Raw genomic sequence first — 22,854 nt, forward strand, 5'->3', positions numbered from 1 at the left:
GGTTTGGTCGTGAATTAGAGCAGAGCTTTGGGTTAGAGAGAGTAACGTGTCTTCAGGTGACGTGATAAGAGACCGCTCCCTCCCATCTTCCAGTGTGATAAAAAAAAAGTTTGAAGTTTTCCATAAACATCTGAAGTGAACATATGGATCTTCTGCTGTACATAAGGAGAGAGGTAACACTCCTTCTCTGAGGAAAAGAAAAACATCTTCCACACGTGTCTTCACGTCTGAGAGGAAGGTAGGAGATTCCAGTGACAATCAGGAGATGAACATTTGGATTGTGCTCAGAACAAAGCAGGAACGTGGGCCCACGCACAGAACCTCCAGATGCACATGAATGGACCGGAGAGGGTCTTCTAAGGAAAACAAAATTCCTTTTCTATTGCTTGTAGTTTTCATTTATTTCTTCAACTTTTTATTTTTCAATATGTTCTTGATCTTCCTCAGTTTTTTCCTCCTTTCATTTTGCATTCTTCTTTTCTCCTGTTCGGTATCCCTCCACTCTTGTCTATGCCTTGCAGTCTTCCTCAGTTGCAGTGTTTTTCTGCATAATCTTCTTTTATCTTCTCTTATTCTTCAGGTCTGTCCATCTCCCTCCATCTCTCCTTGTCCATCATTCCTGTTCTTTCTGCTGTCTGGATTCTACATCAGATCACAGTAAGATGAGTCATAGATTTTGCGGTGAGGAAGGGAAACTGACTTCAGTGTCATGTCTTGAATAATGAAAAGCCCATTTCTCATGCTCCAAAAAAACATACAAAACAAAGTAGTGGGTACAAATCAAACCAGTGCATGTGATCAATTCTTTAGCTTATATAGAAAAATTCCAACTGACAAAAATCTTGCTTTAAGCAAACAGTGCACTCCAAAAAACAGGGCCCCATGTAAAAAAGTCAAAAAAAGAAAGAAAAAAAAACCATCCAAAAATCTTGAGGTACTTCATTTGACTTCCAAATAACTGGCATTCAATTCAAACTACACTATGTAAAACAAAGTCCGTGACTGACATCCTTGATAAGAGAATTTCCAAAAAATTTAAGCTAATGTGGACTGGACTTTAACACTTCAAAATTCTCCCTGTGGCATAAACTCTCCAACAGGTTGAGTTGCCTTGAATATTAACAATGCTTCAGAATTCTCCAGAACTTCTAGCATCCCACAAAGCTCTCCAAAATTCGCTTGAACAATCCGGAATTCCTCAGAACCTTCCATGAACCAAGGGAACACTGAAGAATCTGTGCAAACCCTCCAGATCGATTTGGATCCCTTGGGAAATGTTCCGGTGGGAGTAGGCAGGAAAACAGGCACAGCGTCGATCAAGCCATACTAACCTTTACCGGGGACGAGAGGGGAGGAGAGGGTGCATCCAGTCTGCGTCTTTTGGGCTCTATAAGAAGTGAAAGACATTCATTAGTCACCACGGAGGGACACAGCCAATAATATGATGCACAGTGGTGAAGAGATGTAGAACACATGGTTAATTGTATAGAGTGTGTGGTATATTAGTAGTGATGGTGTGTAGAGTGTGTGGTATATTAGTAGTGATGGTGTGTAGAGAGTGTGGTATAACAGTAGTGATGGTGTGTAGAGTGTGTGGTATATTAGTAGTGATGGTGTGTAGAGAGTGTGGTATATTAGTAGTGATGGTGTGTAGAGAGTGTAGTATATTAGTAGTGATGGTGTGTAGAGAGTGTGGTATATTAGTAGTGATGGTGTGTAGAGAGTGTGGTATATTAGTAGTGATGGTGCGTAGAGAGTGTGGTATATTAGTAGTGATGGTGTGTAGAGAGTGTGGTATATTAGTAGTGATGGTGTGTAGAGAGTGTGGTATAACAGTAGTGATGGTGTGTAGAGTGTGGTATAACAGTAGTGATGGTGTGTAGAGTGTGGTATATTAGTAGTGATGGTGTGTAGAGAGTGTGGTATATTAGTAGTGATGGTGTGTAGAGTGTGTGGTATATTAGTAGTGATGGTGCGTAGAGAGTGTGGTATATTAGTAGTGATGGTGTGTAGAGTGTGTGGTATATTAGTAGTGATGGTGTGTAGAGTGTGGTATAACAGCAGTGATGGTGTGTAGAGTGTGGTATATTAGTAGTGATGGTGTGTAGAGTGTGGTATAACAGCAGTGATGGTGTGTAGAGTGTGGTATATTAGTAGTGATGGTGCGTAGAGAGTGTGGTATATTAGTAGTGATGGTGTGTAGAGAGTGTGGTATATTAGTAGTGATGGTGTGTAGAGTGTGGTATAACAGTAGTGATGGTGTGTAGAGTGTGGTATAACAGCAGTGATGGTGTGTAGAGTGTGGTATATTAGTAGTGATGGTGCGTAGAGAGTGTGGTATATTAGTAGTGATGGTGTGTAGAGAGTGTGGTATATTAGTAGTGATGGTGTGTAGAGAGTGTGGTATAACAGTAGTGATGGTGTGTAGAGTGTGGTATAACAGTAGTGATGGTGTGTAGAGTGTGGTATATTAGTAGTGATGGTGTGTAGAGAGTGTGGTATATTAGTAGTGATGGTGTGTAGAGAGTGTGGTATATTAGTAGTGATGGTGTGTAGAGTGTGGTATATTAGTAGTGATGGTGTGTAGAGTGTGTGGTATATTAGTAGTGATGGTGTGTAGAGAGTGTGGTATATTAGTAGTGATGGTGTGTAGAGTGTGTGGTATAACACTAGTGATAGTGTGTAGAGAGTGTGGTATATTAGTAGTGATGGTGTGTAGAGAGTGTGGTATATTAGTAGTGATGGTGTGTAGAGAGTGTGGTATATTAGTAGTGATGGTGTGTAGAGAGTGTGGTATATTAGTAGTGATGGTGTGTAGAGTGTGTGGTATAACACTAGTGATGGTGTGTAGAGAGTGTGGTATATTAGTAGTGATGGTGTGTAGAGAGTGTGGTATATTAGTAGTGATGGTGTGTAGAGTGTGTGGTATAACACTAGTGATGGTGTGTAGAGAGTGTGGTATAACAGTAGTGATGGTGTGTAGAGTGTGGTATAACAGTAGTGATGGTGTGTAGAGTGTGTGGTATATTAGTAGTGATGGTGTGTAGAGAGTGTGGTATAACACTAGTGATGGTGTGTAGAGAGTGTGGTATATTAGTAGTGATGGTGTGTAGAGAGTGTGGTATAACAGTAGTGATGGTGTGTAGAGTGTGGTATAACAGCAGTGATGGTGTGTAGAGTGTGGTATATTAGTAGTGATGGTGTGTAGAGAGTGTGGTATATTAGCAGTGATGGTGTGTAGAGTGTGGTATATTAGTAGTGATGGTGTGTAGAGTGTGTGGTATAACACTAGTGATGGTGTGTAGAGAGTGTGGTATATTAGTAGTGATGGTGTGTAGAGAGTGTGGTATAACAGTAGTGATGGTGTGTAGAGTGTGGTATAACAGCAGTGATGGTGTGTAGAGTGTGGTATATTAGTAGTGATGGTGTGTAGAGAGTGTGGTATATTAGTAGTGATGGTGTGTAGAGTGTGTGGTATATTAGTAGTGATGGTGTGTAGAGAGTGTGGTATATTAGTAGTGATGGTGTGTAGAGTGTGTGGTATATTAGTAGTGATGGTGTGTAGAGTGTGTGGTATATTAGTAGTGATGGTGTGTAGAGAGTGTGGTATATTAGTAGTGATGGTGTGTAGAGTGTGTGGTATATTAGTAGTGATGGTGTGTAGAGTGTGGTATAACAGCAGTGATGGTGTGTAGAGTGTGGTATATTAGTAGTGATGGTGTGTAGAGTGTGTGGTATATTAGTAGTGATGGTGTGTAGAGAGTGTGGTATATTAGTAGTGATGGTGTGTAGAGAGTGTGGTATATTAGTAGTGATGGTGTGTAGAGAGTGTGGTATATTAGTAGTGATGGTGTGTAGAGAGTGTGGTATATTAGTAGTGATGGTGTGTAGAGTGTGTGGTATATTAGTAGTGATGGTGTGTAGAGTGTGTGGTATATTAGTAGTGATGGTGTGTAGAGTGTGGTATAATAGTAGTGATGGTGTGTAGAGAGTGTGGTATATTAGTAGTGATGGTGTGTAGAGTGTGTGGTATATTAGTAGTGATGGTGTGTAGAGAGTGTGGTATATTAGTAGTGATGGTGTGTAGAGTGTGTGGTATAACACTAGTGATGGTGTGTAGAGTCAAGCGTGTTAGATCAGGGCTGATGTGTTAGATCAGCTGGATGCTACACGACTGGACTTGAGCACTCTTGATCTAAATGGGCTTTATGGTATAGATGTGTTGATGTACAACAGCATTTGCTTTAACAGCTAAGCTCCTTACCTCTCTCAGAGTCAGTAGATGCAGTGTTTCTTCCGGGTGTGGCACTCCTCCGTGACTCCTGCTCCTTGGGCGATCCCTTTGTCCTCTCCTTCCTCTCTCCTTTCCTCTCTGGAGTGCTGCTGGTCACTGCTCTCTCCCTTTCTTTCTTCTCTTTTGCAGGATGCTCACTCTCATCTTTCTCCTTGGCAGTCTTCGTGCTGCGGGACGAAAAAAAAAAAAAAAAATAAAGAGCTGCTTTTGCTCAAGCTGACAGTAACCTACGGCAACGCTGATTAACTAGGACAGCGCATGACATCACTCTCCTCAAGGAACAAAAGTCTTTAAAACAGTCGAAAAATAAACTCAGATCAAGGCGTGTGAGAGTGAGAGAGTCTGTTTGCTGGCGTACCTGCTGGAAACTCCGTTGCTGGTGTGGGCTTTGGCTGCACTGGTGCTGGTTTTATTCGATGATTTTGCTGGTGTCTGGGCCTTTTCTTTAGAGTTGTCTGAAATATATAGAAAAGAAACAAATGCAGAAACAGGATAAGAGACAGAATAGGCAATTAATGGTGTACACTGAGGCTGTTAATGGCCAGTGATATGAGATATGTTTGCTCTGCCAGCCCTATATCTATAGGCTCCTCTGACCACTGTTGTGATGCCTATTAGTGTGCGTTTAGTTTTGTCATGATAACCAAGCTCTGACCTTGACACCAACTGTGGCCTTAGTATTGAGATATCATCACTGAAATGATAAGGCAGAGAGAAGGAAAATGACCGTTTTTCTGATATTTTCCCACTTCCCTCCCAATTTGGAACTGAACACTACTGAAAATTCCTGTCATGTTATGAACACTGTGGTGAGAGTATGGTATCAAGCACTTTTTTATTTAAAAAACAAACAAACAAACCAAAAATCTTGTATTGACTTATTTGTTCCAAATTAAGTTATTACAACATTTTTTTTTTCAAAACTAGGGCTCTGTGCTAAACTGTGAGGGTATGTGTGTGTTTGTTTGCTAACGTGTGATTATGACCATCTGCTAGTGTTTGTGTGTGTGTGTGTGTGTGTGCATGCATGTGTGTGTGTCTGCCTGCTTGTGTTGATGCCTGCTGTTTGGGGAATACGCCTGTTGTTGTTTTCTTCTCACCTGTGTGGCTGGGGGGTGTGTCCTGGCTGGCACTGGTGGCTGGTTTGGCAGGTGCAGCAGCACCAGGGCCGTTCTGCTGGGCCGGCGTGTTCCCCCGCACGGGCACGTCCTTCTGGTGAAACTCACTCTCAGGAACCATGTGCATTTTCCTGCTCTTCATCTGCCCATAGTATCTATTCACACAGGCAGACATCCACAGGTTACTATCATAGGCACACATACACCAACACAAAATGGAACGAGCGGCAAACCAAAACACAGAAGAAAACAAAGCCAGAACGTCCTGCAGTCTGGAATTTTCTAGTACCTAGTTTCAGTGAATCATGTTTTTAGTTGTCCACCTGCAATGATACTGCTGCCTAATATTAACAGTGTATTGCTAGAGCAGGATGTTTCTTGCTTGGGTCTAAACAACAACTGCCTAAACTACATGTCCCTTACCTGTATCCACGCATCGTTTTATACCAAACTGAATCAGAACTCCTTAGCACTGCCCTGACAGCTGTGTCCTGTCTATGAACTCAGTAATAAAACAGTGCCCCTGCACAGCAGTAAAAAAAAAACCCTTTTACTGTGCTTTTAGTGAGAGAGTGTGACACTGATCAATACACAGAGTTCAACAGAATGATGGCAACAAAAAAGACTATCCCTCCGAACACACTGACTCAGACAGTGGCCATGGTCTTTGAATCAGAAATGTCCTCTTGAAAAGACTGACTTCAATAATAAAAAGCGTTTTTTCATTGCCTTGCAGTTTTCCAATTCAGTTTAATTAAAAAGTATATATCAAAAGGACAACTAGTTTCATTTATGAGACAGTTCAAAACCAAATACAGGTACTTGGTATTTGCCACAGTGTTTCCTGAAATTTGGCGTGGGTCTCAGCCAGGAATGCTCATTTCTGTGCATTGCTATTAAAAACCAGTGGCAACATGTAACAACAGGTAATACACAAGCATGTCCAGAGTCAGAGCAAGCTTCTGTATTCAAACCCACACTGTCTATGACAATGGAGAAATCACACCAGGCTCTGCTGATGAAAGTCGACTTAAAGTTACATCAGTAACTTCAACCCTACATATATAGTTAAAAAAAGGCTATATGTACATTAAGATCTCTGCTCTCACTCTTGCATACATCTCTAGCCCTGTATTCCCTTCCACTTCACACATCTGAATATTCACAACATGCACGACTCATCACAGCTAATTTCCTGTTACATTACCAACGACAAAGGAAAGCACCATCCATATTCTCCTTTGTAGGAGTGGCGAGCCAGCCAAGCCATCTGTGCTCCATTGTTTGTGTATTTATAACGATCACTCCACTGACTAAATAAAATCCTTAACTCCAGATTAAGTCTCATTATAGTCACATTTATCATTTTAAAGGCATTCAGGGTAAACTCATTGCTATAATCGCCTATTTTTTTCCATGTCGGCCAGCTCTATGATACAGAAAGTACTGCAAAGTGATATGAAAAAAAAAAAGAGAGAAAGAAAAAGAAGAACAAGATGTGCTGAATCCCACTGGCCAATCAATTTCTCAACTTTAAAACTACAACGCCCAGCATGCATTGTGAGGAAGTGGTGAAGAGTGCAGAGGTCAGATCTGTTCACTCCTGTATTGAGTGAATGTCCCAGAGGGCTCTGTGGTTTGTGTTGTTACCCCATGGCGAGAGCATAGAGGTCTGGTCTCCTCTCTTTCTCCTCCTGGCAGATCCGCTGCACCCGAACCTCCAGTGCCTGGCCCAGGTTCAGCACTTTGGGATAGAACGGCAGGATCTTTGTCAACACCATCAGAATGTTCCGGATGTGTGTGTATTCGCCCGTCTCCAGACAGTGTACGGACGCCTGAGGACAGATAGAGGAAGGGAGAAAGAGAGAGGATATGAAAAACAAAGCGGGAGGACAAAAAAAAGACAGCCCAAGAGACATTGTCTATTCATGATTTATATATTATGTGATGTTTCAAAGGTAATAACAAACAGCTTCTGAGGATTTACAGAGAAGTACCCTTCTGTCTATTTCTAAGACACACTTTCTAGGTAAAATTCTATCGTAAACAAGTTGTAAAACTTCTCAGTTTGTGATAAACTCATAGAAAATCACTAGAAAAACCCATATTATTTGGTTAGAAACACTCACTTCAGGGAGTTAAGAAAACTTTCCTCTGGCAGTATAACTCTCTTGTATCCTGTTCCCTTGTATTGAATAATTCTCTTGTGAACACGTTAACGTTTTGTTTGTTCAGTTATTTGTGTATTTTCTGGCTCCTTTACGAGGACCTACACAGGAGTGTGTGTGGACGCTACTTCACTTGGTTTGTAAATCTGTCAGATTTACCTTGGTTAGTTTGTAGTGCCACTTATGGACCACATGTCTGAAGTTCTCATAGTCCAACTGGTCGGCTTTATTTCCACCATCAAATCCTGAGGCACGGAATATGGTCAGGAATCCTGGGTAATTCCCACACTCCTGAGAGACAAATGGAGGAGCAGGAATTAAAGAAACAGTTACTCTGCGGAACATCACACAGACCTTGACGACTCGATTCAGATGGCAATCACCTCCCACATACACACACTGAGCACACTCACACCCACACAGACTGACAGTGGAGAAAACTAACTGACAGCTCTCTGGTGGCACATAAACACGTAAACACACACGCACAAACGTACGCACACACACCTTCTCGTAGATGGCTCGGTCACTGTGCCAGCGTGTGACGGTTTCCAGCATGCTGCAGAGAAATCGCCCGTACCGACGAGACTCGTTCTCTGTGCAGCTTGCAACAGTGAAAGTGATGTCAGAGAACACCTGTGATCGAAAACACACAGAAATTCATTATACACACACCAGACAAACACACTCTTACACACATATAAACAGTAATATATAAACATATTAACACTAACATTAAAGTAAACACGCTAACACACACACACACAGACATACACTGACCCGGTCATAGCAGAGCAGGGTGCAGAAGTTGGGTGTTTTCTGCTGGTGGGCAAGCTCTATGAACCGAGCGCAATACACAGCATCGCTCGCTGAAAACACACACCGTGGAAACACACACAGCTGCAGGAACTTTGTGATCACCTCATTCTTTGTGGACTCTTCAAAAAAAACCCAAAACAAAACGACAGCAGAGAGAAAAGACAGATACATTACTTACTGCATTAGAAGCATCTTTAAGACAAAGGCTCTATGAGGACAATGCTCAGTAGGAGAGCAATACGTTGTGAGGCATGGGAGAATCAGGGAGCATTTCAGTGAATGTGCCTTACTTGCGAATAGCCAGTTGTCTTTCTCTAGTTTGAGTCTGTGTAAGACTCTCTGGACGTGCTCCAGCTGCTTCCTCTCCTCCTCCTGCAGTTTGTCCTGTAGAGCTGTGCACCGCTCCTTCTCCTTCTTCTTTTTATTCAGTGGCTGTGAACGAATGCAATGTCACAATCATTCACCAAACCCCATACACCCCATCCATCCTTCCCCCTCTCTCTCTCTCTCTCTCTCTCTCTCACCATGTCAGTGTTGTCTTCCAGGGCTTTGACCTGACTCTTCAGCTTGTTGACCTCTCGCTCGTAGGCGTCGTGCGGCACGGCGAGATCATACATACTGAGCGACCAGAACGTGACGTAAAACTGGGGTCTGAGGTCGTCCCAAACGCGAGGCGGGTGCAGCGACATTACGGCCTCGTGGACAGGTGACATCACCATCTCACAGGCGCTGACGTATTTCTGGAGCTTCTGCTGGCCGCGGCTGCCTTTGTCTGCACGCTTCAGCTCCTCAAACTTAGACTGGGGGACAAAAGCCATTCAACATTACGCACTGAACTAAGCACTGGCACTTATGCAACAGTCAGCTCCATAATGGCTATGTGCTTTGTTTATTTTTTGCCTGTCGTGGAAGTCGCTTTGGATAAAAGCCTCTGCTAAATAAATGAATGTAAGTGTAAAAGTAATTATCAATACCCATTATTCCAGGGAACTTACACTAGTCTTAATTTAACTGTATGTGTGTGTGAGATGTAGAGAGAAAGTTTATGTGTGTGTGTGTGTGTGTGTGTACAATTACAGAATGGTTTATGTATGCCAAGTTTGAGTGTCTGAGTGTATATGTATGTTCCCATTTACCAATGAACATATAAGTGTATGTACATAGTGTATCTGTGAAAGTGTGCATATACACATGTGCACAATGCGTATGTGTGCATATACACATGTACATAATTGTATGCATTTAATGAATTTGTGTGTGTATGTAGCTGCTCATTTCCATACATATGTTTCCATGAGTGAGTGAGTGTGCGTGTGTGTGTGTTTGTGTGCAAACCTGTATGTGATGTGAGTACATAGGTCTAGAGAGGAAGAAGGCAGCGTCGTGAGGTGTGTGGTAGAGTTTACAGAGCACGTCTATGGAGGGAACGCGTCTCACGTAATCATCAGTGCTCAGGTTAGAGGCCAGGAATCCCCCAAACTGTACCAGTGTGTCATGGCACTATAAAAGCAGAGAGAAAACACACACAGGCACACACAAGGTCATTGCCAGGTCATCTCTCACACCCACACTTTAAGCCCTCATTACTACAGCAATGAAACACAGTTAAAGCTTATATATGAGACAACAGCTGTGTGTGAGCGCTAAACTCAAAAGCTATTTGTAAAGGTCACTGAAACAAACAAAAAAGAGGCAACTGAGAATGAGTATGTGTGTTTCTGAGTGTGTGTGTGTGAACGTGCATGTACCCGCATGTAGGACTCAGTTTTTATTTTGATGTGACTGTGCATTGTAAAATGATCCGTATGGGCAGGTGTGTGTGTGTGTCTATGAGAAAGAGTGAGTGATGAGAGTATGTCTGTATGTACCTTGTACTGGACACCGCTCACTACTGAGAAATGCTCAGAGATGATAAATGTATGTATGTGTCTTTGTGTGTGTGTGTGTGTGTGTGCGCGTATACCTGGTCGTACAGCTTGCCCACTAGTTTAAGGTGTTTGTGCTGGCTCTCGGAGAAGACCACTCCGTGTCTCTGCTGGGCCATGAGCAGACAGAGAGGCAGAGCCAAGTCATGTTCCAGCAGAGCCTCCTTCAGACGCTGGGATGGCTTCTTCATGTTCCTCACCTGACCAAAGTACCCTCCCTGACACACACACACACATCGGAAAAATCCTCACTCAAATCAAAAATCAATTCAAACAATATGATAATAACTTGAAAAAAGTGATAAATGCTACATGACCGATCATTTGTGTATCTGTGGGGTTGTCGGTATTCTGCTCTGGGTGAGTAACATGTGTGTGTATGTGTGTGTCAGATCCTGAGCATGGGCAAGGTCACTCTACTACAGCACAGCTGTTAGGTCACCAACATGGGAGGAAACTCTTAGCTTTAGTTTGTGTTTAGTTTGGAGCTGTGAGATGTGTGATTAGTTTGTGTTTAGTTTGGAGTTGCAAGCTGTGTGATTAGTTTGTGTTTAGTTAGGACCTGTGAGCTGTGTGATTAGTTTGTGTTTAGTTTGGAGCTGTGAGATGTGTGATTAGTTTGTGTTTAGTTAGGAGCTGTGAGATGTGTGATTAGTTTGTGTTTAGTTTGGAGCTGTGAGATGTGTGATTAGTTTGTGTTTAGTTTGGAGTTGCAAGCTGTGTGATTAGTTTGTGTTTAGTTTGGAGCTGCGAGCTGTGTGATTAGTTTGTGTTTAGTTTGGAGCTGTGAGCTGTGTGATTAGTTTGTGTTTAGTTTGGAGTTGCGAGCTGTGTGATTAGTTTGTGTTTAGTTTGGAGCTGTGAGCTGTGCGATTAGTTTGTGTTTAGTTTGGAGTTGCGAGCTGTGTGATTAGTTTGTGTTTAGTCTGGAGTTGCGAGCTGTGTGATTAGTTTGTGTTTAGTCTGGAGTTGCGAGCTGTGTGATTAGTTTGTGTTTAGTTTGGAGCTGTGAGATGTGTGATATGTAAAAGGGTGAGGTTATGAGGAGTGAGTGTGAATGTGAATCTGGTGTAAAGTCACTGTTACCTCTGCTCTGAGTAAATCTCCTCCTGTCATGGCCTCCAGCTGCTCTGAGGTCATATCATCCGTAATCTCAATCCCAGACATCTTCTGCACTACTTCCTTTAGGATCAGCAGGTCGAAACTACAGTACAAAACACAAACACAAAATGTATAATCACAGATATATCATGATAAATTTAAAAGTGGAAATGTGCTGCAGATGCAACTGTCTTGTGAGATGTGTTATGAGAAGCCCTGTCTGATGTTGTTTTATCTGACTGACACTGACAACCAATCAGGTGGGAGAAGGGACGTACCTCTTGCCAGCTTTGAGCTGATTGGTCACATACTGTAAGAGGCCAGCCAACTCTATTGGGTACTTCCTGAACACTGCCCCACAGAGACTGGCCAAACCTGAACATGGGAACAACAGTGACACACAAACAGAGAAAGGGGGAGACAGGTCAAATTTTATGTCGGTGGATGATCTGACACTATCCAAAACAAAATGTGTCGACAAAGTCATGCCAAAAATCTGTCATAAAGAACATAATATAACATCAAACATTGCAGAAAAATGACATCATAGCTGTCCTGATGTCTGAATGCGTGACTCACTCTGTAACCAGGAGGAAATTGTGGTGTCATCATGTTTCATCCTCTCTTTCTCTGGATTGGCCAGTGCCTCGATGATGCAATCTGAGCATGCGAAGTGAAGGTTTTCTCAACAGTATCTGAGCAAGTGCATGTCCTCCCCTCATTTGTCATGCAAAGGCTTTTATATAAACTCAGAGGAACCATTCTTTAATTACCAAACAATCATGAAACTCATATGCCAACTTCACCGTTAAATACACAAAAACACTGAGTGGGTACTTAAGCTTTGAGTGCTGTCTCTCTCTCTCTCTCTCTCTCTCTCACACACACACACACTAAGACAGGCATTAAATCTCATTTTATTATGGTGGATACATGCAAGAGCATCATAGCTGAGAGAGGTGAGATACTTCAGAGAGTCGACCACTGGAGAGATCAGATTATCATACCACTGAATCTGAGACAGCACCTGAGAGAGAATGACACAGAGACAGTGTGTGAGAGAGAAAGACAGAGTTAAAGTTAAATGTGTCTATGTAGGTTTGTCTAGGTCTTCGTATATGTGTACGTGTGTGTACTAACAGGTCTGATGTTAGAGACACATGCACACATGGTCACAATACCCAGGTGACTCAGCATTACAGACTGAGTGAATGAATATCAATGTGTGTTTCCTGCACTATGAAACAATTCCACCAGCCCCGACCTGATCGTTGGGGCTGAACGAAAAAAAACACCACGTACGTAATCGTAGAGAACCGTGAACGGGAACAAACACCACGTATGTAATCAAAAAGGACCGTGAATGAGAAAAAATACCATGTACGTAATCAAAGAGGACCGTGAGTGAGAAAAAACACCACGTACGTAATCAAAGAGGACCGTGAATGAGAAAAAACACCACGTACGTAATCAAAGAGGACCGTGAATGAGAAAAAACACCACGTACGTAATCGAAGAGGACCGTGAATGAGAAAAAAAACACCACGTACGTAATCAAAGAGGACGGTGGGATTACTGTGACTCAGCTTCCCAATCTGTCTCCCAGACTGCTTCACGTTCTCCTTAGTCAAACGCCTGCGAGAGGGAGGGAGAGAGAGAGAGACAAAGGGTGGGATGTCATTTTTCACAGTGTGACATGATCCACCTCAAACACCATTGTGTCCTTATGTGTAGGTCAGGTTGCCCCTGAGGTACCAGCCAACAGTAACGTAAAAAAAAAATAGAGACACCATTTATCTCCGTTCTCTTGTGCTCCCAGAGGGAAGAGACTGAGAGAGTGTGTGTGTGTGTGTGTGTACGCGCGCACGTGTTCTTCGGAAGACTTACTTCATGAAGTATCGGGCTCTGTCCACAGTCTGAGCTTTGACTTTGACAAGCTGAGGATGGTTATTGTACGACTCATTTTTCCACTGTCCATACAGACGATACCTGAGACAGGGAGAGAGATAGATGGTGTAATGAAACAAGAGCGAGCGCCAGACAAAAAAAAAATGTATAAGGACAAATGTGAGAATGAGAGTCTATGTGTCTGTGGCTACACAGCTGTTTGTAGTTCAAGAATGTATTATACTGTGTAGGCAGAGTGTATGTGTGGGGGTGTGTGTGTGTGTGCCAGTGATTGTACCTGTGTTGGTAAGGGAACAGTTTGAAGAGTCCCCAGAGCTCCTCAGACATGCAGGCATTGGCCTCCATCAGAGACAGAGAGGGCAGAAGGACCTGATCTGTAATGCTCAGCCAACAGCTCAGCAAAGGGTCCTACAACAGCCAAGCAAAAACTACATTACCCACAAATCATCACCAAAACAAGCTTCCTGCACCACACGCCTTTTTTAACTGCCTAATCTGCAGCATTATAGTCATATATTGTAACCTTAACAAAAGTTGGAATTCATTAACTAACTAAATAATGTGTATTGCCATGTTCCACGCTGAAATTTTCTAGTGCAAAAAGGGAGAACACACACTCCTCATTAGGTCCAACAGGCTTGGTGACTCATCACACATTCCTTTTACTGCACTCAGATCAGTTATAATTAACCAGGGATTATCACTCAAAACTAATAGACTACGTCATACTGGACAGAACTCATGGTATGTTAATTTACATATTGGTCGATCCAACAATCATAATAACAGTACTACTTATCATAATTATTATTGATATTAACTACTGTTATTATTATTAGCATTATGTTAATAATAACAAAATGACGAAGAAGAAGAAGAACAACAACAACAATAATAATAATAACAATAATGTTGCCGGTGTTATTACTATTATTATTGTCATTGTTATTAATTATTGATTACTATTAATAATTATTGTAAAGAGAAACCAGCTTACCATCTTGGCCTTTGTATCAGGGTTGCTTTCATGCTGGTACTATGGAAGGAAATGGAGAGAGAAAAGTCAACACCAAGACGGTCGTGTGGCTAAAAGCCAGAGTTCCGTGTGAGAAACGGGGCAGAGCAGGTAAGAGGTGTAGAGGTTACCTCTCTCATGAAGGCTTTGCCCAGGCGGACCAGCTTGGCATAGAGAACAGGCTCGTGTGACAGCTGAGGACCCAGGTAACCCAGCATGCAGAACACATCTCTCCTCAGATCCTCAAACGCCACGGCCTGGCACGGGGCACCGGGCACACGCAGGGCCTTAAACACAGCACCTTTGGCCCCTTTGGGCATCCCGACCCTAATGCCACACACACACACACACGCACACACACACACACACACACACACACACACACACACACACAGTGAACACAAACTCACTCTTATTCACAACTTTACACAGTTCACTATGTACTGCCATGCATTATTCAGGGCACTTAGTAAAGAATATATAGGTAGATGTGGTAATATTTGTGTGTGTGCGTGTGCATGAGTGCGTACCTGCGGTACAATGGTTCAATGGTGGTGTGTATGAGTTGGCAGAGTGCAATAGCCACTGGTTTGTGTGATGTGGCATAGAAAGCGGGCATCTGATCCATCACACTGCGGGCATGGTGCCAATCGCCCACACGCAACAGAGCCTCCAACAAACCCAACTTCTGATTATCAAGAACCTGCAAGAGAGAGAGAGAGAGAGAGATTAACCCAGCCCTTAAGAATGACTCACATTACGGGCGAAGGTTGATCCCACTGGTGGACACCATCTTTACCTCGTAGCTACCAAAGCAGTATATGTCACTGTGTTACTTCTAACACACTCAAGCTCTCTGACAGCGAGTTACCTTTTCGCTCTTCTCCTCCTCTCTCTCCTTTTCTTTGTCTTTGTCGTCGTTTTTCTCAGATGGCAGCACTACGGTGGTGAGTCTGCGTGCGGCCTGTTTGGCTTCTGCCGTCCAGCGTTTATGCTGCTCGACAATGGAAGAGTCTGCAGGCGTCAACTAAAACACACACAGAAGTCCAGGGACACGGGTCAGGCCTGCTTCTCTCACTCACTCACACACACGCGCACACACACACACACACACGCACAACTTATGCTGAACACACTTTAACACTACAGCACAACAGAGAGACTGTTTGGTTGTCGGGAAACCTAGGCCTTCAAATTACAGCAACACAGACAACTGTTGGTGTCTGCAACCAAAAAACTGGCCAGAGGTTCTAAAATGTACTACTTTATGCAGCTTTCTATGTTTGGGAGTAGAGTGGGATGCTAATCTAGGGCAGACTGACTGAGTGGTCTGGGAAACAGGGGTGTAAACTGGAGACTTTGCGCGGTCTTACGTGTACGTAGAGCTCTTCCAACTGGACGAGCTTGTGCTGAAGCAGGACCGCCGCTATCTGGTACAGAGAGGAGGGAGTGGATTCGCTCGGCTCCTGCGCGGGACACAGAATATACCCATCATCCCTCTGTTAAGACCTATTTAAGCTGACACAGTTTGACTCAACTCAGGTAGCAGAGCGACAGAACGAAACAGCCTTGGTGCTCTCCGTCTCGCTGGCAAACTGGGACAGGGCTGAGAAAACGGTAGTGGAGTGACAGACAGAGAGGTCAAACACAGAGAGACAGCAGTGGGGATCTGGTACCTGGTAGAAATGGAATTTGAAGCCCAGGATGTGACAGAGTGTGTGAGGTTCACAGGCATACGACTTGATGAGGGGCAGGAAAAAATCGGCCTGGTCCCAGCGGCACTCAAACACGCCTAGGATCACGTCCAGCACCCGGTTTGGGTCCAGATTAAAATAACCTGAGCAGACCACACGATAAAGCTCGGATTACATGACCACACTCATTTGATTAGATGACCAAGCCTACTGTCTCTACATTTAATCAGAAGAAATGTAATAAAAAGTAAATAAATAAAGACACAACCAAAAAACATGCTTTGGGCTTATAAGAACCCTCACATGAAGGTATACAGTCATGGATGCTTACAGGTGAAAGGAAAATGTTTCTCAGTCTATTCAGAATGTGGTAAAATTGCTCACAATTGCCTTTTGACCAGGCCTTCCACCTCATTTTGACTAGTATCATTTTTTGTGTTTATATTCGATCGTTTTGTCCTACTGATTTATTGTCGGACAAAATCATGTGCAAATGACATACTGCGTGTACAGTAAACAGCTTTCTACTACAGAACACAGAGCTCCAGACGTTGCCATAGTGATGAACCGTACCGATGAGTGATTGGACGCTAGGCAGGAGAAGCTGACTGCTCATGTTGCCTGAGAGGTCCTGACCTAGTTCAGTGATGAGTTTGGCATAGCCCTCGTTCTCTTCCCGCAACAGATTAAACTTCTGCTGCTTATAACTACAGAGAGAGAGAGGGACAGAGACAGAAGCAGAGGAAGGGAGGTATTAAAAGGAAACTTTATAAACATAAAATTTATAAGCTTTATATAATTAGTAACATATTCACAGCGACTGACACGGGGCAATTCTAGGGGAGCGTGTAGGGTTTATGAGGACGAGTGAGCAGAGTGAACATACAATAGTTTGGTTTTAATCTTGACACTTTTCTGGTTGAACTGATGAGCCTGTTTAATGAGCCCAACTGCCTCCAGAGTCTCAGCATCCAAACGTTCCTTCAGGAGCACCTCCGGCATAAAGAGCTGAGAGAGGAAAAAAAGACAGAGAGAAATGAGAAATAAAAGACTGCAAAAGAAACAACAATCTGATTGGCCTCTTGTTCTCTCTCTCTCTCTCTCTCTCTGACTCACACAGAGAAAAACATGCAATTTAACACCCTTATTTCTCTCCAAAACTCCGTGTTCTTGCTTCCAATGTGCCACATTAGATTTTTCCATTGAGCAATTCTGCCCTCTGGTGGCTAGTCAGTCACATTACAGATGTTCACAGATGGCACACAGGACCAATTCTCACCAGGCAAGCTCCAACCAGCTGGATGTAGCGCTCTCTCTGCTCTTTCTCCTCCACAGCACTCGTCTCTATATCTGAGGGAAAGACAGCGGAACATTTGACTTAAAAACTCATTTTCACACAGCTCAGAGCTTTATTTGTTCTACCTTGATTTCATCCAACCTACAGTGTATCGACAGGAAAAGATGAAGAAAGAAAGAATTACTCACCTAGAATGCTAAGCACGTCCGCTAAAATAGATGACATGTCTGCTTGCAGTTCCTGAGGATAAAAAAAAAAAATAGCAAAAAAAACATAGTAATGACTATTATGCTGGATGCCACATTCCCCTCCTAGCTTCTGTACTTTCTCAGAAACTGCACTAAGTTTCACATTGATCAAACTGTTTGAGCTCATTTGTTGCCAGATCATAAATCATTTCCCAGTGAGATCGACAAATCAAATCGGCATCCGCCCAGGACATTATCATAAACAAACACAACCTCAAAAAATGTCCAGCCTCTGAGGAAACTGTAGAGCAAACCTCACAATCTCGTCCCATCCCTGATTCACTAGCCTCTGTCAGTCCTTTCCAATATTCAAAACACATCAACGTAAAATGAGGAGACCAGTTCTGGGCTTTGCATGAATAATTCTCTATTCATATACCTACAAACATAACGTGTAACTTCAAATGCTTGCGTTTCAATAGGTGACCTTCTGATCTGTTGACGTCAACCTGTGTTCAGGCTGATGTGCATAGACACAGTTAGGCCTGCCGTGATTAGTCAAGGTAACTGATGACGTCGACAATGAAAATGCATTGACAGCAGTATTTTAAACCAGTGCATCATTTTTTTTTGGTTTGTTTTTTTATGAATTTAGCTTTTTGACTTCTAAAACGCTTCAATTCAGTATAAGAAATATTTTTCTTCAACATCTCTATGTAATTGTTGCTAGGGCTGCCACTATCAACTATTTTTCTATAGATTAGTCTACCAACGAGAGATTACTCGACTCGACTAGTCAGTAGATTAATCTACAGAACTATAGCCGGTAGTGGCAGCCCTAGCAACATACTGACATAGTGATATAACAAAAATAACAAAAGAAAAGCACTTGTTATAATGAATTGAAGCCTTTTAGAAGTCAAAAAGGTAAATTCATGAAAAAAACCAAAAAAACGCCCGATGGGTCGGTTTAAAATACTGCTGTCGACACATTTCTGTTGTCAACGTCATCGATTACCTCGACTAATCTCGCCAGCCCTAGTCAAAGGTCTTGTCACATTCACATAATTGGCCCTTTATGTTCTGAACGTGTTCTCAGTTCTCTGTTCTTTCCGTTGAACCCTGTGAGTGTTACATCATAAGACTTCACGCCTCTCACTGCTTAAAATAAAAATGTACAAACTGAAATATCGTTATGGTGCGGGCAAAGTGCTCTTTTCATCCAGATTTTTGATAATGGACCATTAATTGTTGGTTTTATTCATACTAGATCTACATCTTAGCACCCCAGATTATCAATCACATATTAACACAGATGTACGGAAAAGCTAAGGTTATTAAGTTTTAAAAGTGACTTTGCAGGTTTGGGTTTTTCTGCACTGTCCTGTATGCTGAGCGGAAACTCTTAGATCTGTGAATAAACCCATAGGCACACACTCCAAGGCTTATCACAGTCCTGCCTGGTCTCCAATATTTCATTAATCAGTTATATGTCTTAAAGCACAAACAATGGTGTGTTATCAGGAAAGTGAAGATGGATTGAATGCTTTGGGATTTCTGTTAGGTGACACAGGACTTACTATGACATCACTGAGAGCTCTGCTGGCAAAGTCCAGCTGTAGGCTGCCCTTAACCATGTGCACACACAGTTCATACAGCACTGTCTGGAGATCTACACACACACACACACACACAGAAAGAGAGAGAAAGAGAACAGTTAACAGATACACACATCTATCACATCTTATACAGAAGTGTCATTACATGTACAGAGAAAGTGAGGCGAAGGACATGCATACACTCACACAAACACAGATGTGACGAGTCACCAGCGTTAACACTCACCTTGTGTTGTACGATCATGATCTGTTGTCTCTGTAATGTTCTGACACAACTGTATACTGTGGATACAAGAGAAGTCAGAGCATAATTAAAATCATGTCAAATCTTATTTTCAACAAATGTCTGTACCAGATTCTGTTACTGAGTGACTGCAAGCTATCCAGGCAAGAGCTGAGAAACACAGTGACTAGGTGCATGGCGCTGAGTTTGTTAACTGGCAAAAAACGCAATTAATTAGGGAAAACTAGAGACAGCATATTCTTTTCCTGACTCAGGCATAACGTAAGGTACCAAGATACCACTTCTGATGTCACCAAATAATCTTTATCTTACAGAAATGTTGTCCCTACCAAATGATAAATACCAATGAAAGGCACATACTCAAATCAAACTAAGAGAACGCAATTTCTCATTACAGATTACAGATGCACAGGCAGAGAATTTGCCCTGACAGGCTGATGGCACTGCCAATGGAGTGGCTGTATGCATTGATCTAACAAAGCCAAATGGGAGTACTGACTATTGGCACAGGCAAGGTGCCAGACCCAAACACCGAAATGCTAAAAGGTCCGTTATTACCTCAACACCGGTAAACTCAAGTGTAGCCAGACCTGTGAACCCCAGGCATCATCACAGCAGTACAGCCAGGCCTGCAAACTACAACAGTGCTCGTAGTCCCAGAGGAAACCCTCAGTCCCTAAGGCTCCGGAACAGATTTGAATGCCTCAGAGACTTGGGAGAGGAATTTCCGAGGGAAGAGACTGAAAGTAGAAAGTGATCAAACCACAACACCAGAAAGGTAGGCGCAAACAAGAAGCGGCTCTTGACACCTGCTTAACCCAGAACCCTAATTCTTGATGTCTGTGCTGTCAGACATGTAGATGGAGAAGGGGTGATTACCTGCTGCCTTCCAAAAGCATCCATCTCTGACACAAAAAACAGACTTTCAGAAATAGTGTCAAAACATAAAACTATCAAACGCATTATTGTGCATTATTGGTGCAAATGACATTTACAGGAAACAGTACTACCTCCAAGAAGATTTTAAGGAACTGTTTTGCGCCCTAAATGAGCTAGGAATGCAAACTTTTGTCAGTAGTCCACTCCCAGCACAGGACAGTTTTGTGTTTTCCCGGCTGCTCAGCCTAAACAACTAACTCGCGAAAACATGTTTTTCAACTGGAATTAACTTTATAGACATTTTCAACCTAGAGAATATTTCAGACCAAATGGCACAGAACTCAGCTGCACAGGGACCAAAGTTCTAAGTGACAACTATCTTTTCTCCCTCCATCACCAAATAACCTTGGGGCCCTCTGATAAGTGTTCGGCAGCTGTCCAGAGTGAATGAGAAGAAAACAACAAGAACTCTGTGGAACCAAAACATCTGCCCCCACAAGTTGAAACAGAGCTGGGGTACCCAACCACCTCCACTGGAATGACAGAAAGCCAATCATCTGCTCCAAACTCCCCAGGATCTGAACAGTCAAATGGACATCGTGAACATATAGAAACAGATAACACTGGCGTGCATCAGCTGTCATTATCACTCCCCAAGCCTGAGGACAGGCTATCTGACAAGGAGGGCCATGCTGAGGCACCAGTGTCTGACCCACTCAGGGAGAGCCATGCCGAGGTAGACGCACCAACATCCCTCCCCAACTTCCTTGACCCCTTGTCACCATCCCCATCCCATCATCTGAAGTTCCCTAAAAGTATGGAGAGGCTGCTGTCAATTGGCAGGCTGTTTCTTTCTAGCCCGAGACCCAAACCCAGGGGCCGAGTACCCAAACCACCTACACCAATTGTAGCCAGTTTCAGATCTAAACTTAAAACCCACCTGTTCTCAGATGCTTTTTGTTAATTGAACGAATGCATTCTACTTTGTTATTTCTTTCCTATGTTCTTTTAGTTGATCTAACACACTGTGTTTTCTGTGTTCTTCCGACTGTTTAAACGCACTCTACCATTTTTATGTCTTATTTTTCCATGCTCCGTTATCTGCTCATTTGTAAAGCACTTTGAATTACCAATGTGTATAAATTGTGCTATATAAAGAATCTATCTATCTATTATAAACAAACTTGCATGGCCTTGTAGCGACTTCATTAATACAGCTATGGCGACGTATTAAGTGTGCTGTGGGGGAGATGATAGCACCTTTTACTGTAGTTCAACTGACAGATAACAACTTGTTTACAAACAAATCTGGGTGCATATTTACGACACAGCTAACGTTAGCCTCCATAGCTTACTACACTTTCAGTAACAAACAACGACTTCACACTGGTGCCTGGCTAAGATTAGTAAAATGGATCGTAGTTAGCGTATCTCGTAAAATTAAATTCTATGGCTAGCTAATGTAAGCTACACGAGGAAAACTTGACCTGTTTACACTGCAACGTGCGCTAGCTGAGATTATCTTGTTAAAACTATTTAATTTAGAGATATAAAAATACCAGATAAACCTAGAAAACAGCACCGCAGTTCTGTAAATTCGTTGAGAAAGCATGGGCCGTTATACTGTAAAGTACTAGGACGTGGAAGTTATTAAATGAAGTAACCACACAGCTACTGTTGGCGGGGTACTGAACAACTTCAACTCGCTAGCCAGCTAAACTAGCTAACGATAATTTATGCTTACTCTTGAATTAGGAAAACTGTTTAACAGTCAGCTCTTAAATGGCCCGACTGGGAGATTTTTTGTCAGGTTCGGAGAAACTGAGATAGCAAGCTAGCCCTGTAGCTATCCTAACTCACACATCGGAAGCTCCATTAGTGGGTACAAGTTATGAGGAAGCTAGCATAGCAGCTGGTCTAACCAGCTAACTTGGGGGATACGACAGAGATAACGCGACCTCTAACCAAATATGCTGTAAACTACCACTGTTTTGCAAAGCGTATGAAGACCTACCAAGCTAGTTTAGGGTTGCTATGTAAAGATACGTAAATACTTACAAATCATGTTTCCCCGATTTTTCCCAGTTTTTGATCCAATCATTAGGGAGCATAACTACCGCCATGTTTCATGCTCATGTCACCCGTTCCCCGGATGTGTAATTAATGTTGGATTTCAAAGGGTGTGCGGACGAAGGGACATTCCTGCGACAATTTCATAAGCGCACGTTCACTGCGTGGGTCCCACTGTTCACGGTAATCATAGACAAATTCTGTCGGTTCTGCGCATTGTCAGAAAAATAGCTGAGTGAAAGATAATATGTACAATAGAACGTTAAAATCATTCTGATTCTAAAACCCATTACTACTTCGCGTGAACTTAGCGCGATGCAAAAGATGGGAGTTTTCGTACCTAAACATTTATGATACCCGGAACCTGTAATGGTTCAGAATCTAAATTTACATTTACAAATTATTGACAAGCGCTTGCCTCGGCAGCAGTTTACTTCTCCGTTTTCATCTTATCGAAGCCGCATCACAAACAAATGAAGTGACTTACGTATACATTTAAGACATCAACTAAATCA

At 42.7% G+C, this 22,854-nt stretch overlaps 1 protein-coding gene across 1 annotated transcript; it reads right to left on the reverse strand.

The window, feature by feature from the left end:
* Window positions 1–725: 725 nt before the first annotated feature.
* LOC115818072 (THO complex subunit 2) lies at window positions 726–22,415 on the reverse strand. Its single transcript, XM_030781327.1, has 32 exons — window positions 22,328–22,415; window positions 19,373–19,428; window positions 19,108–19,199; window positions 17,528–17,579; window positions 17,322–17,392; window positions 16,929–17,050; window positions 16,616–16,749; window positions 16,025–16,185; window positions 15,722–15,814; window positions 15,220–15,375; window positions 14,879–15,051; window positions 14,480–14,675; window positions 14,331–14,369; window positions 13,611–13,741; window positions 13,313–13,414; window positions 12,976–13,060; window positions 12,359–12,452; window positions 12,005–12,085; window positions 11,704–11,800; window positions 11,411–11,528; window positions 10,363–10,542; window positions 9,735–9,899; window positions 8,924–9,199; window positions 8,690–8,831; window positions 8,361–8,518; window positions 8,088–8,216; window positions 7,740–7,871; window positions 7,063–7,247; window positions 5,395–5,567; window positions 4,653–4,749; window positions 4,265–4,461; window positions 726–1,387 (listed from the first exon to the last, which is right to left on the reverse strand). Exons 1-32 carry the CDS (start codon window positions 22,390–22,392, stop codon window positions 1,317–1,319), a joined length of 4,023 nt encoding a protein of 1,340 aa, XP_030637187.1. The 5' UTR covers window positions 22,393–22,415; the 3' UTR covers window positions 726–1,316.
* Between the last annotated feature and the right edge of the window lie 439 nt (window positions 22,416–22,854).

This window comes from Chanos chanos, chromosome 8 (assembly GCF_902362185.1).
Source record: "Chanos chanos chromosome 8, fChaCha1.1, whole genome shotgun sequence".
Classification (NCBI taxonomy): Eukaryota; Metazoa; Chordata; class Actinopteri; order Gonorynchiformes; family Chanidae; genus Chanos; species Chanos chanos.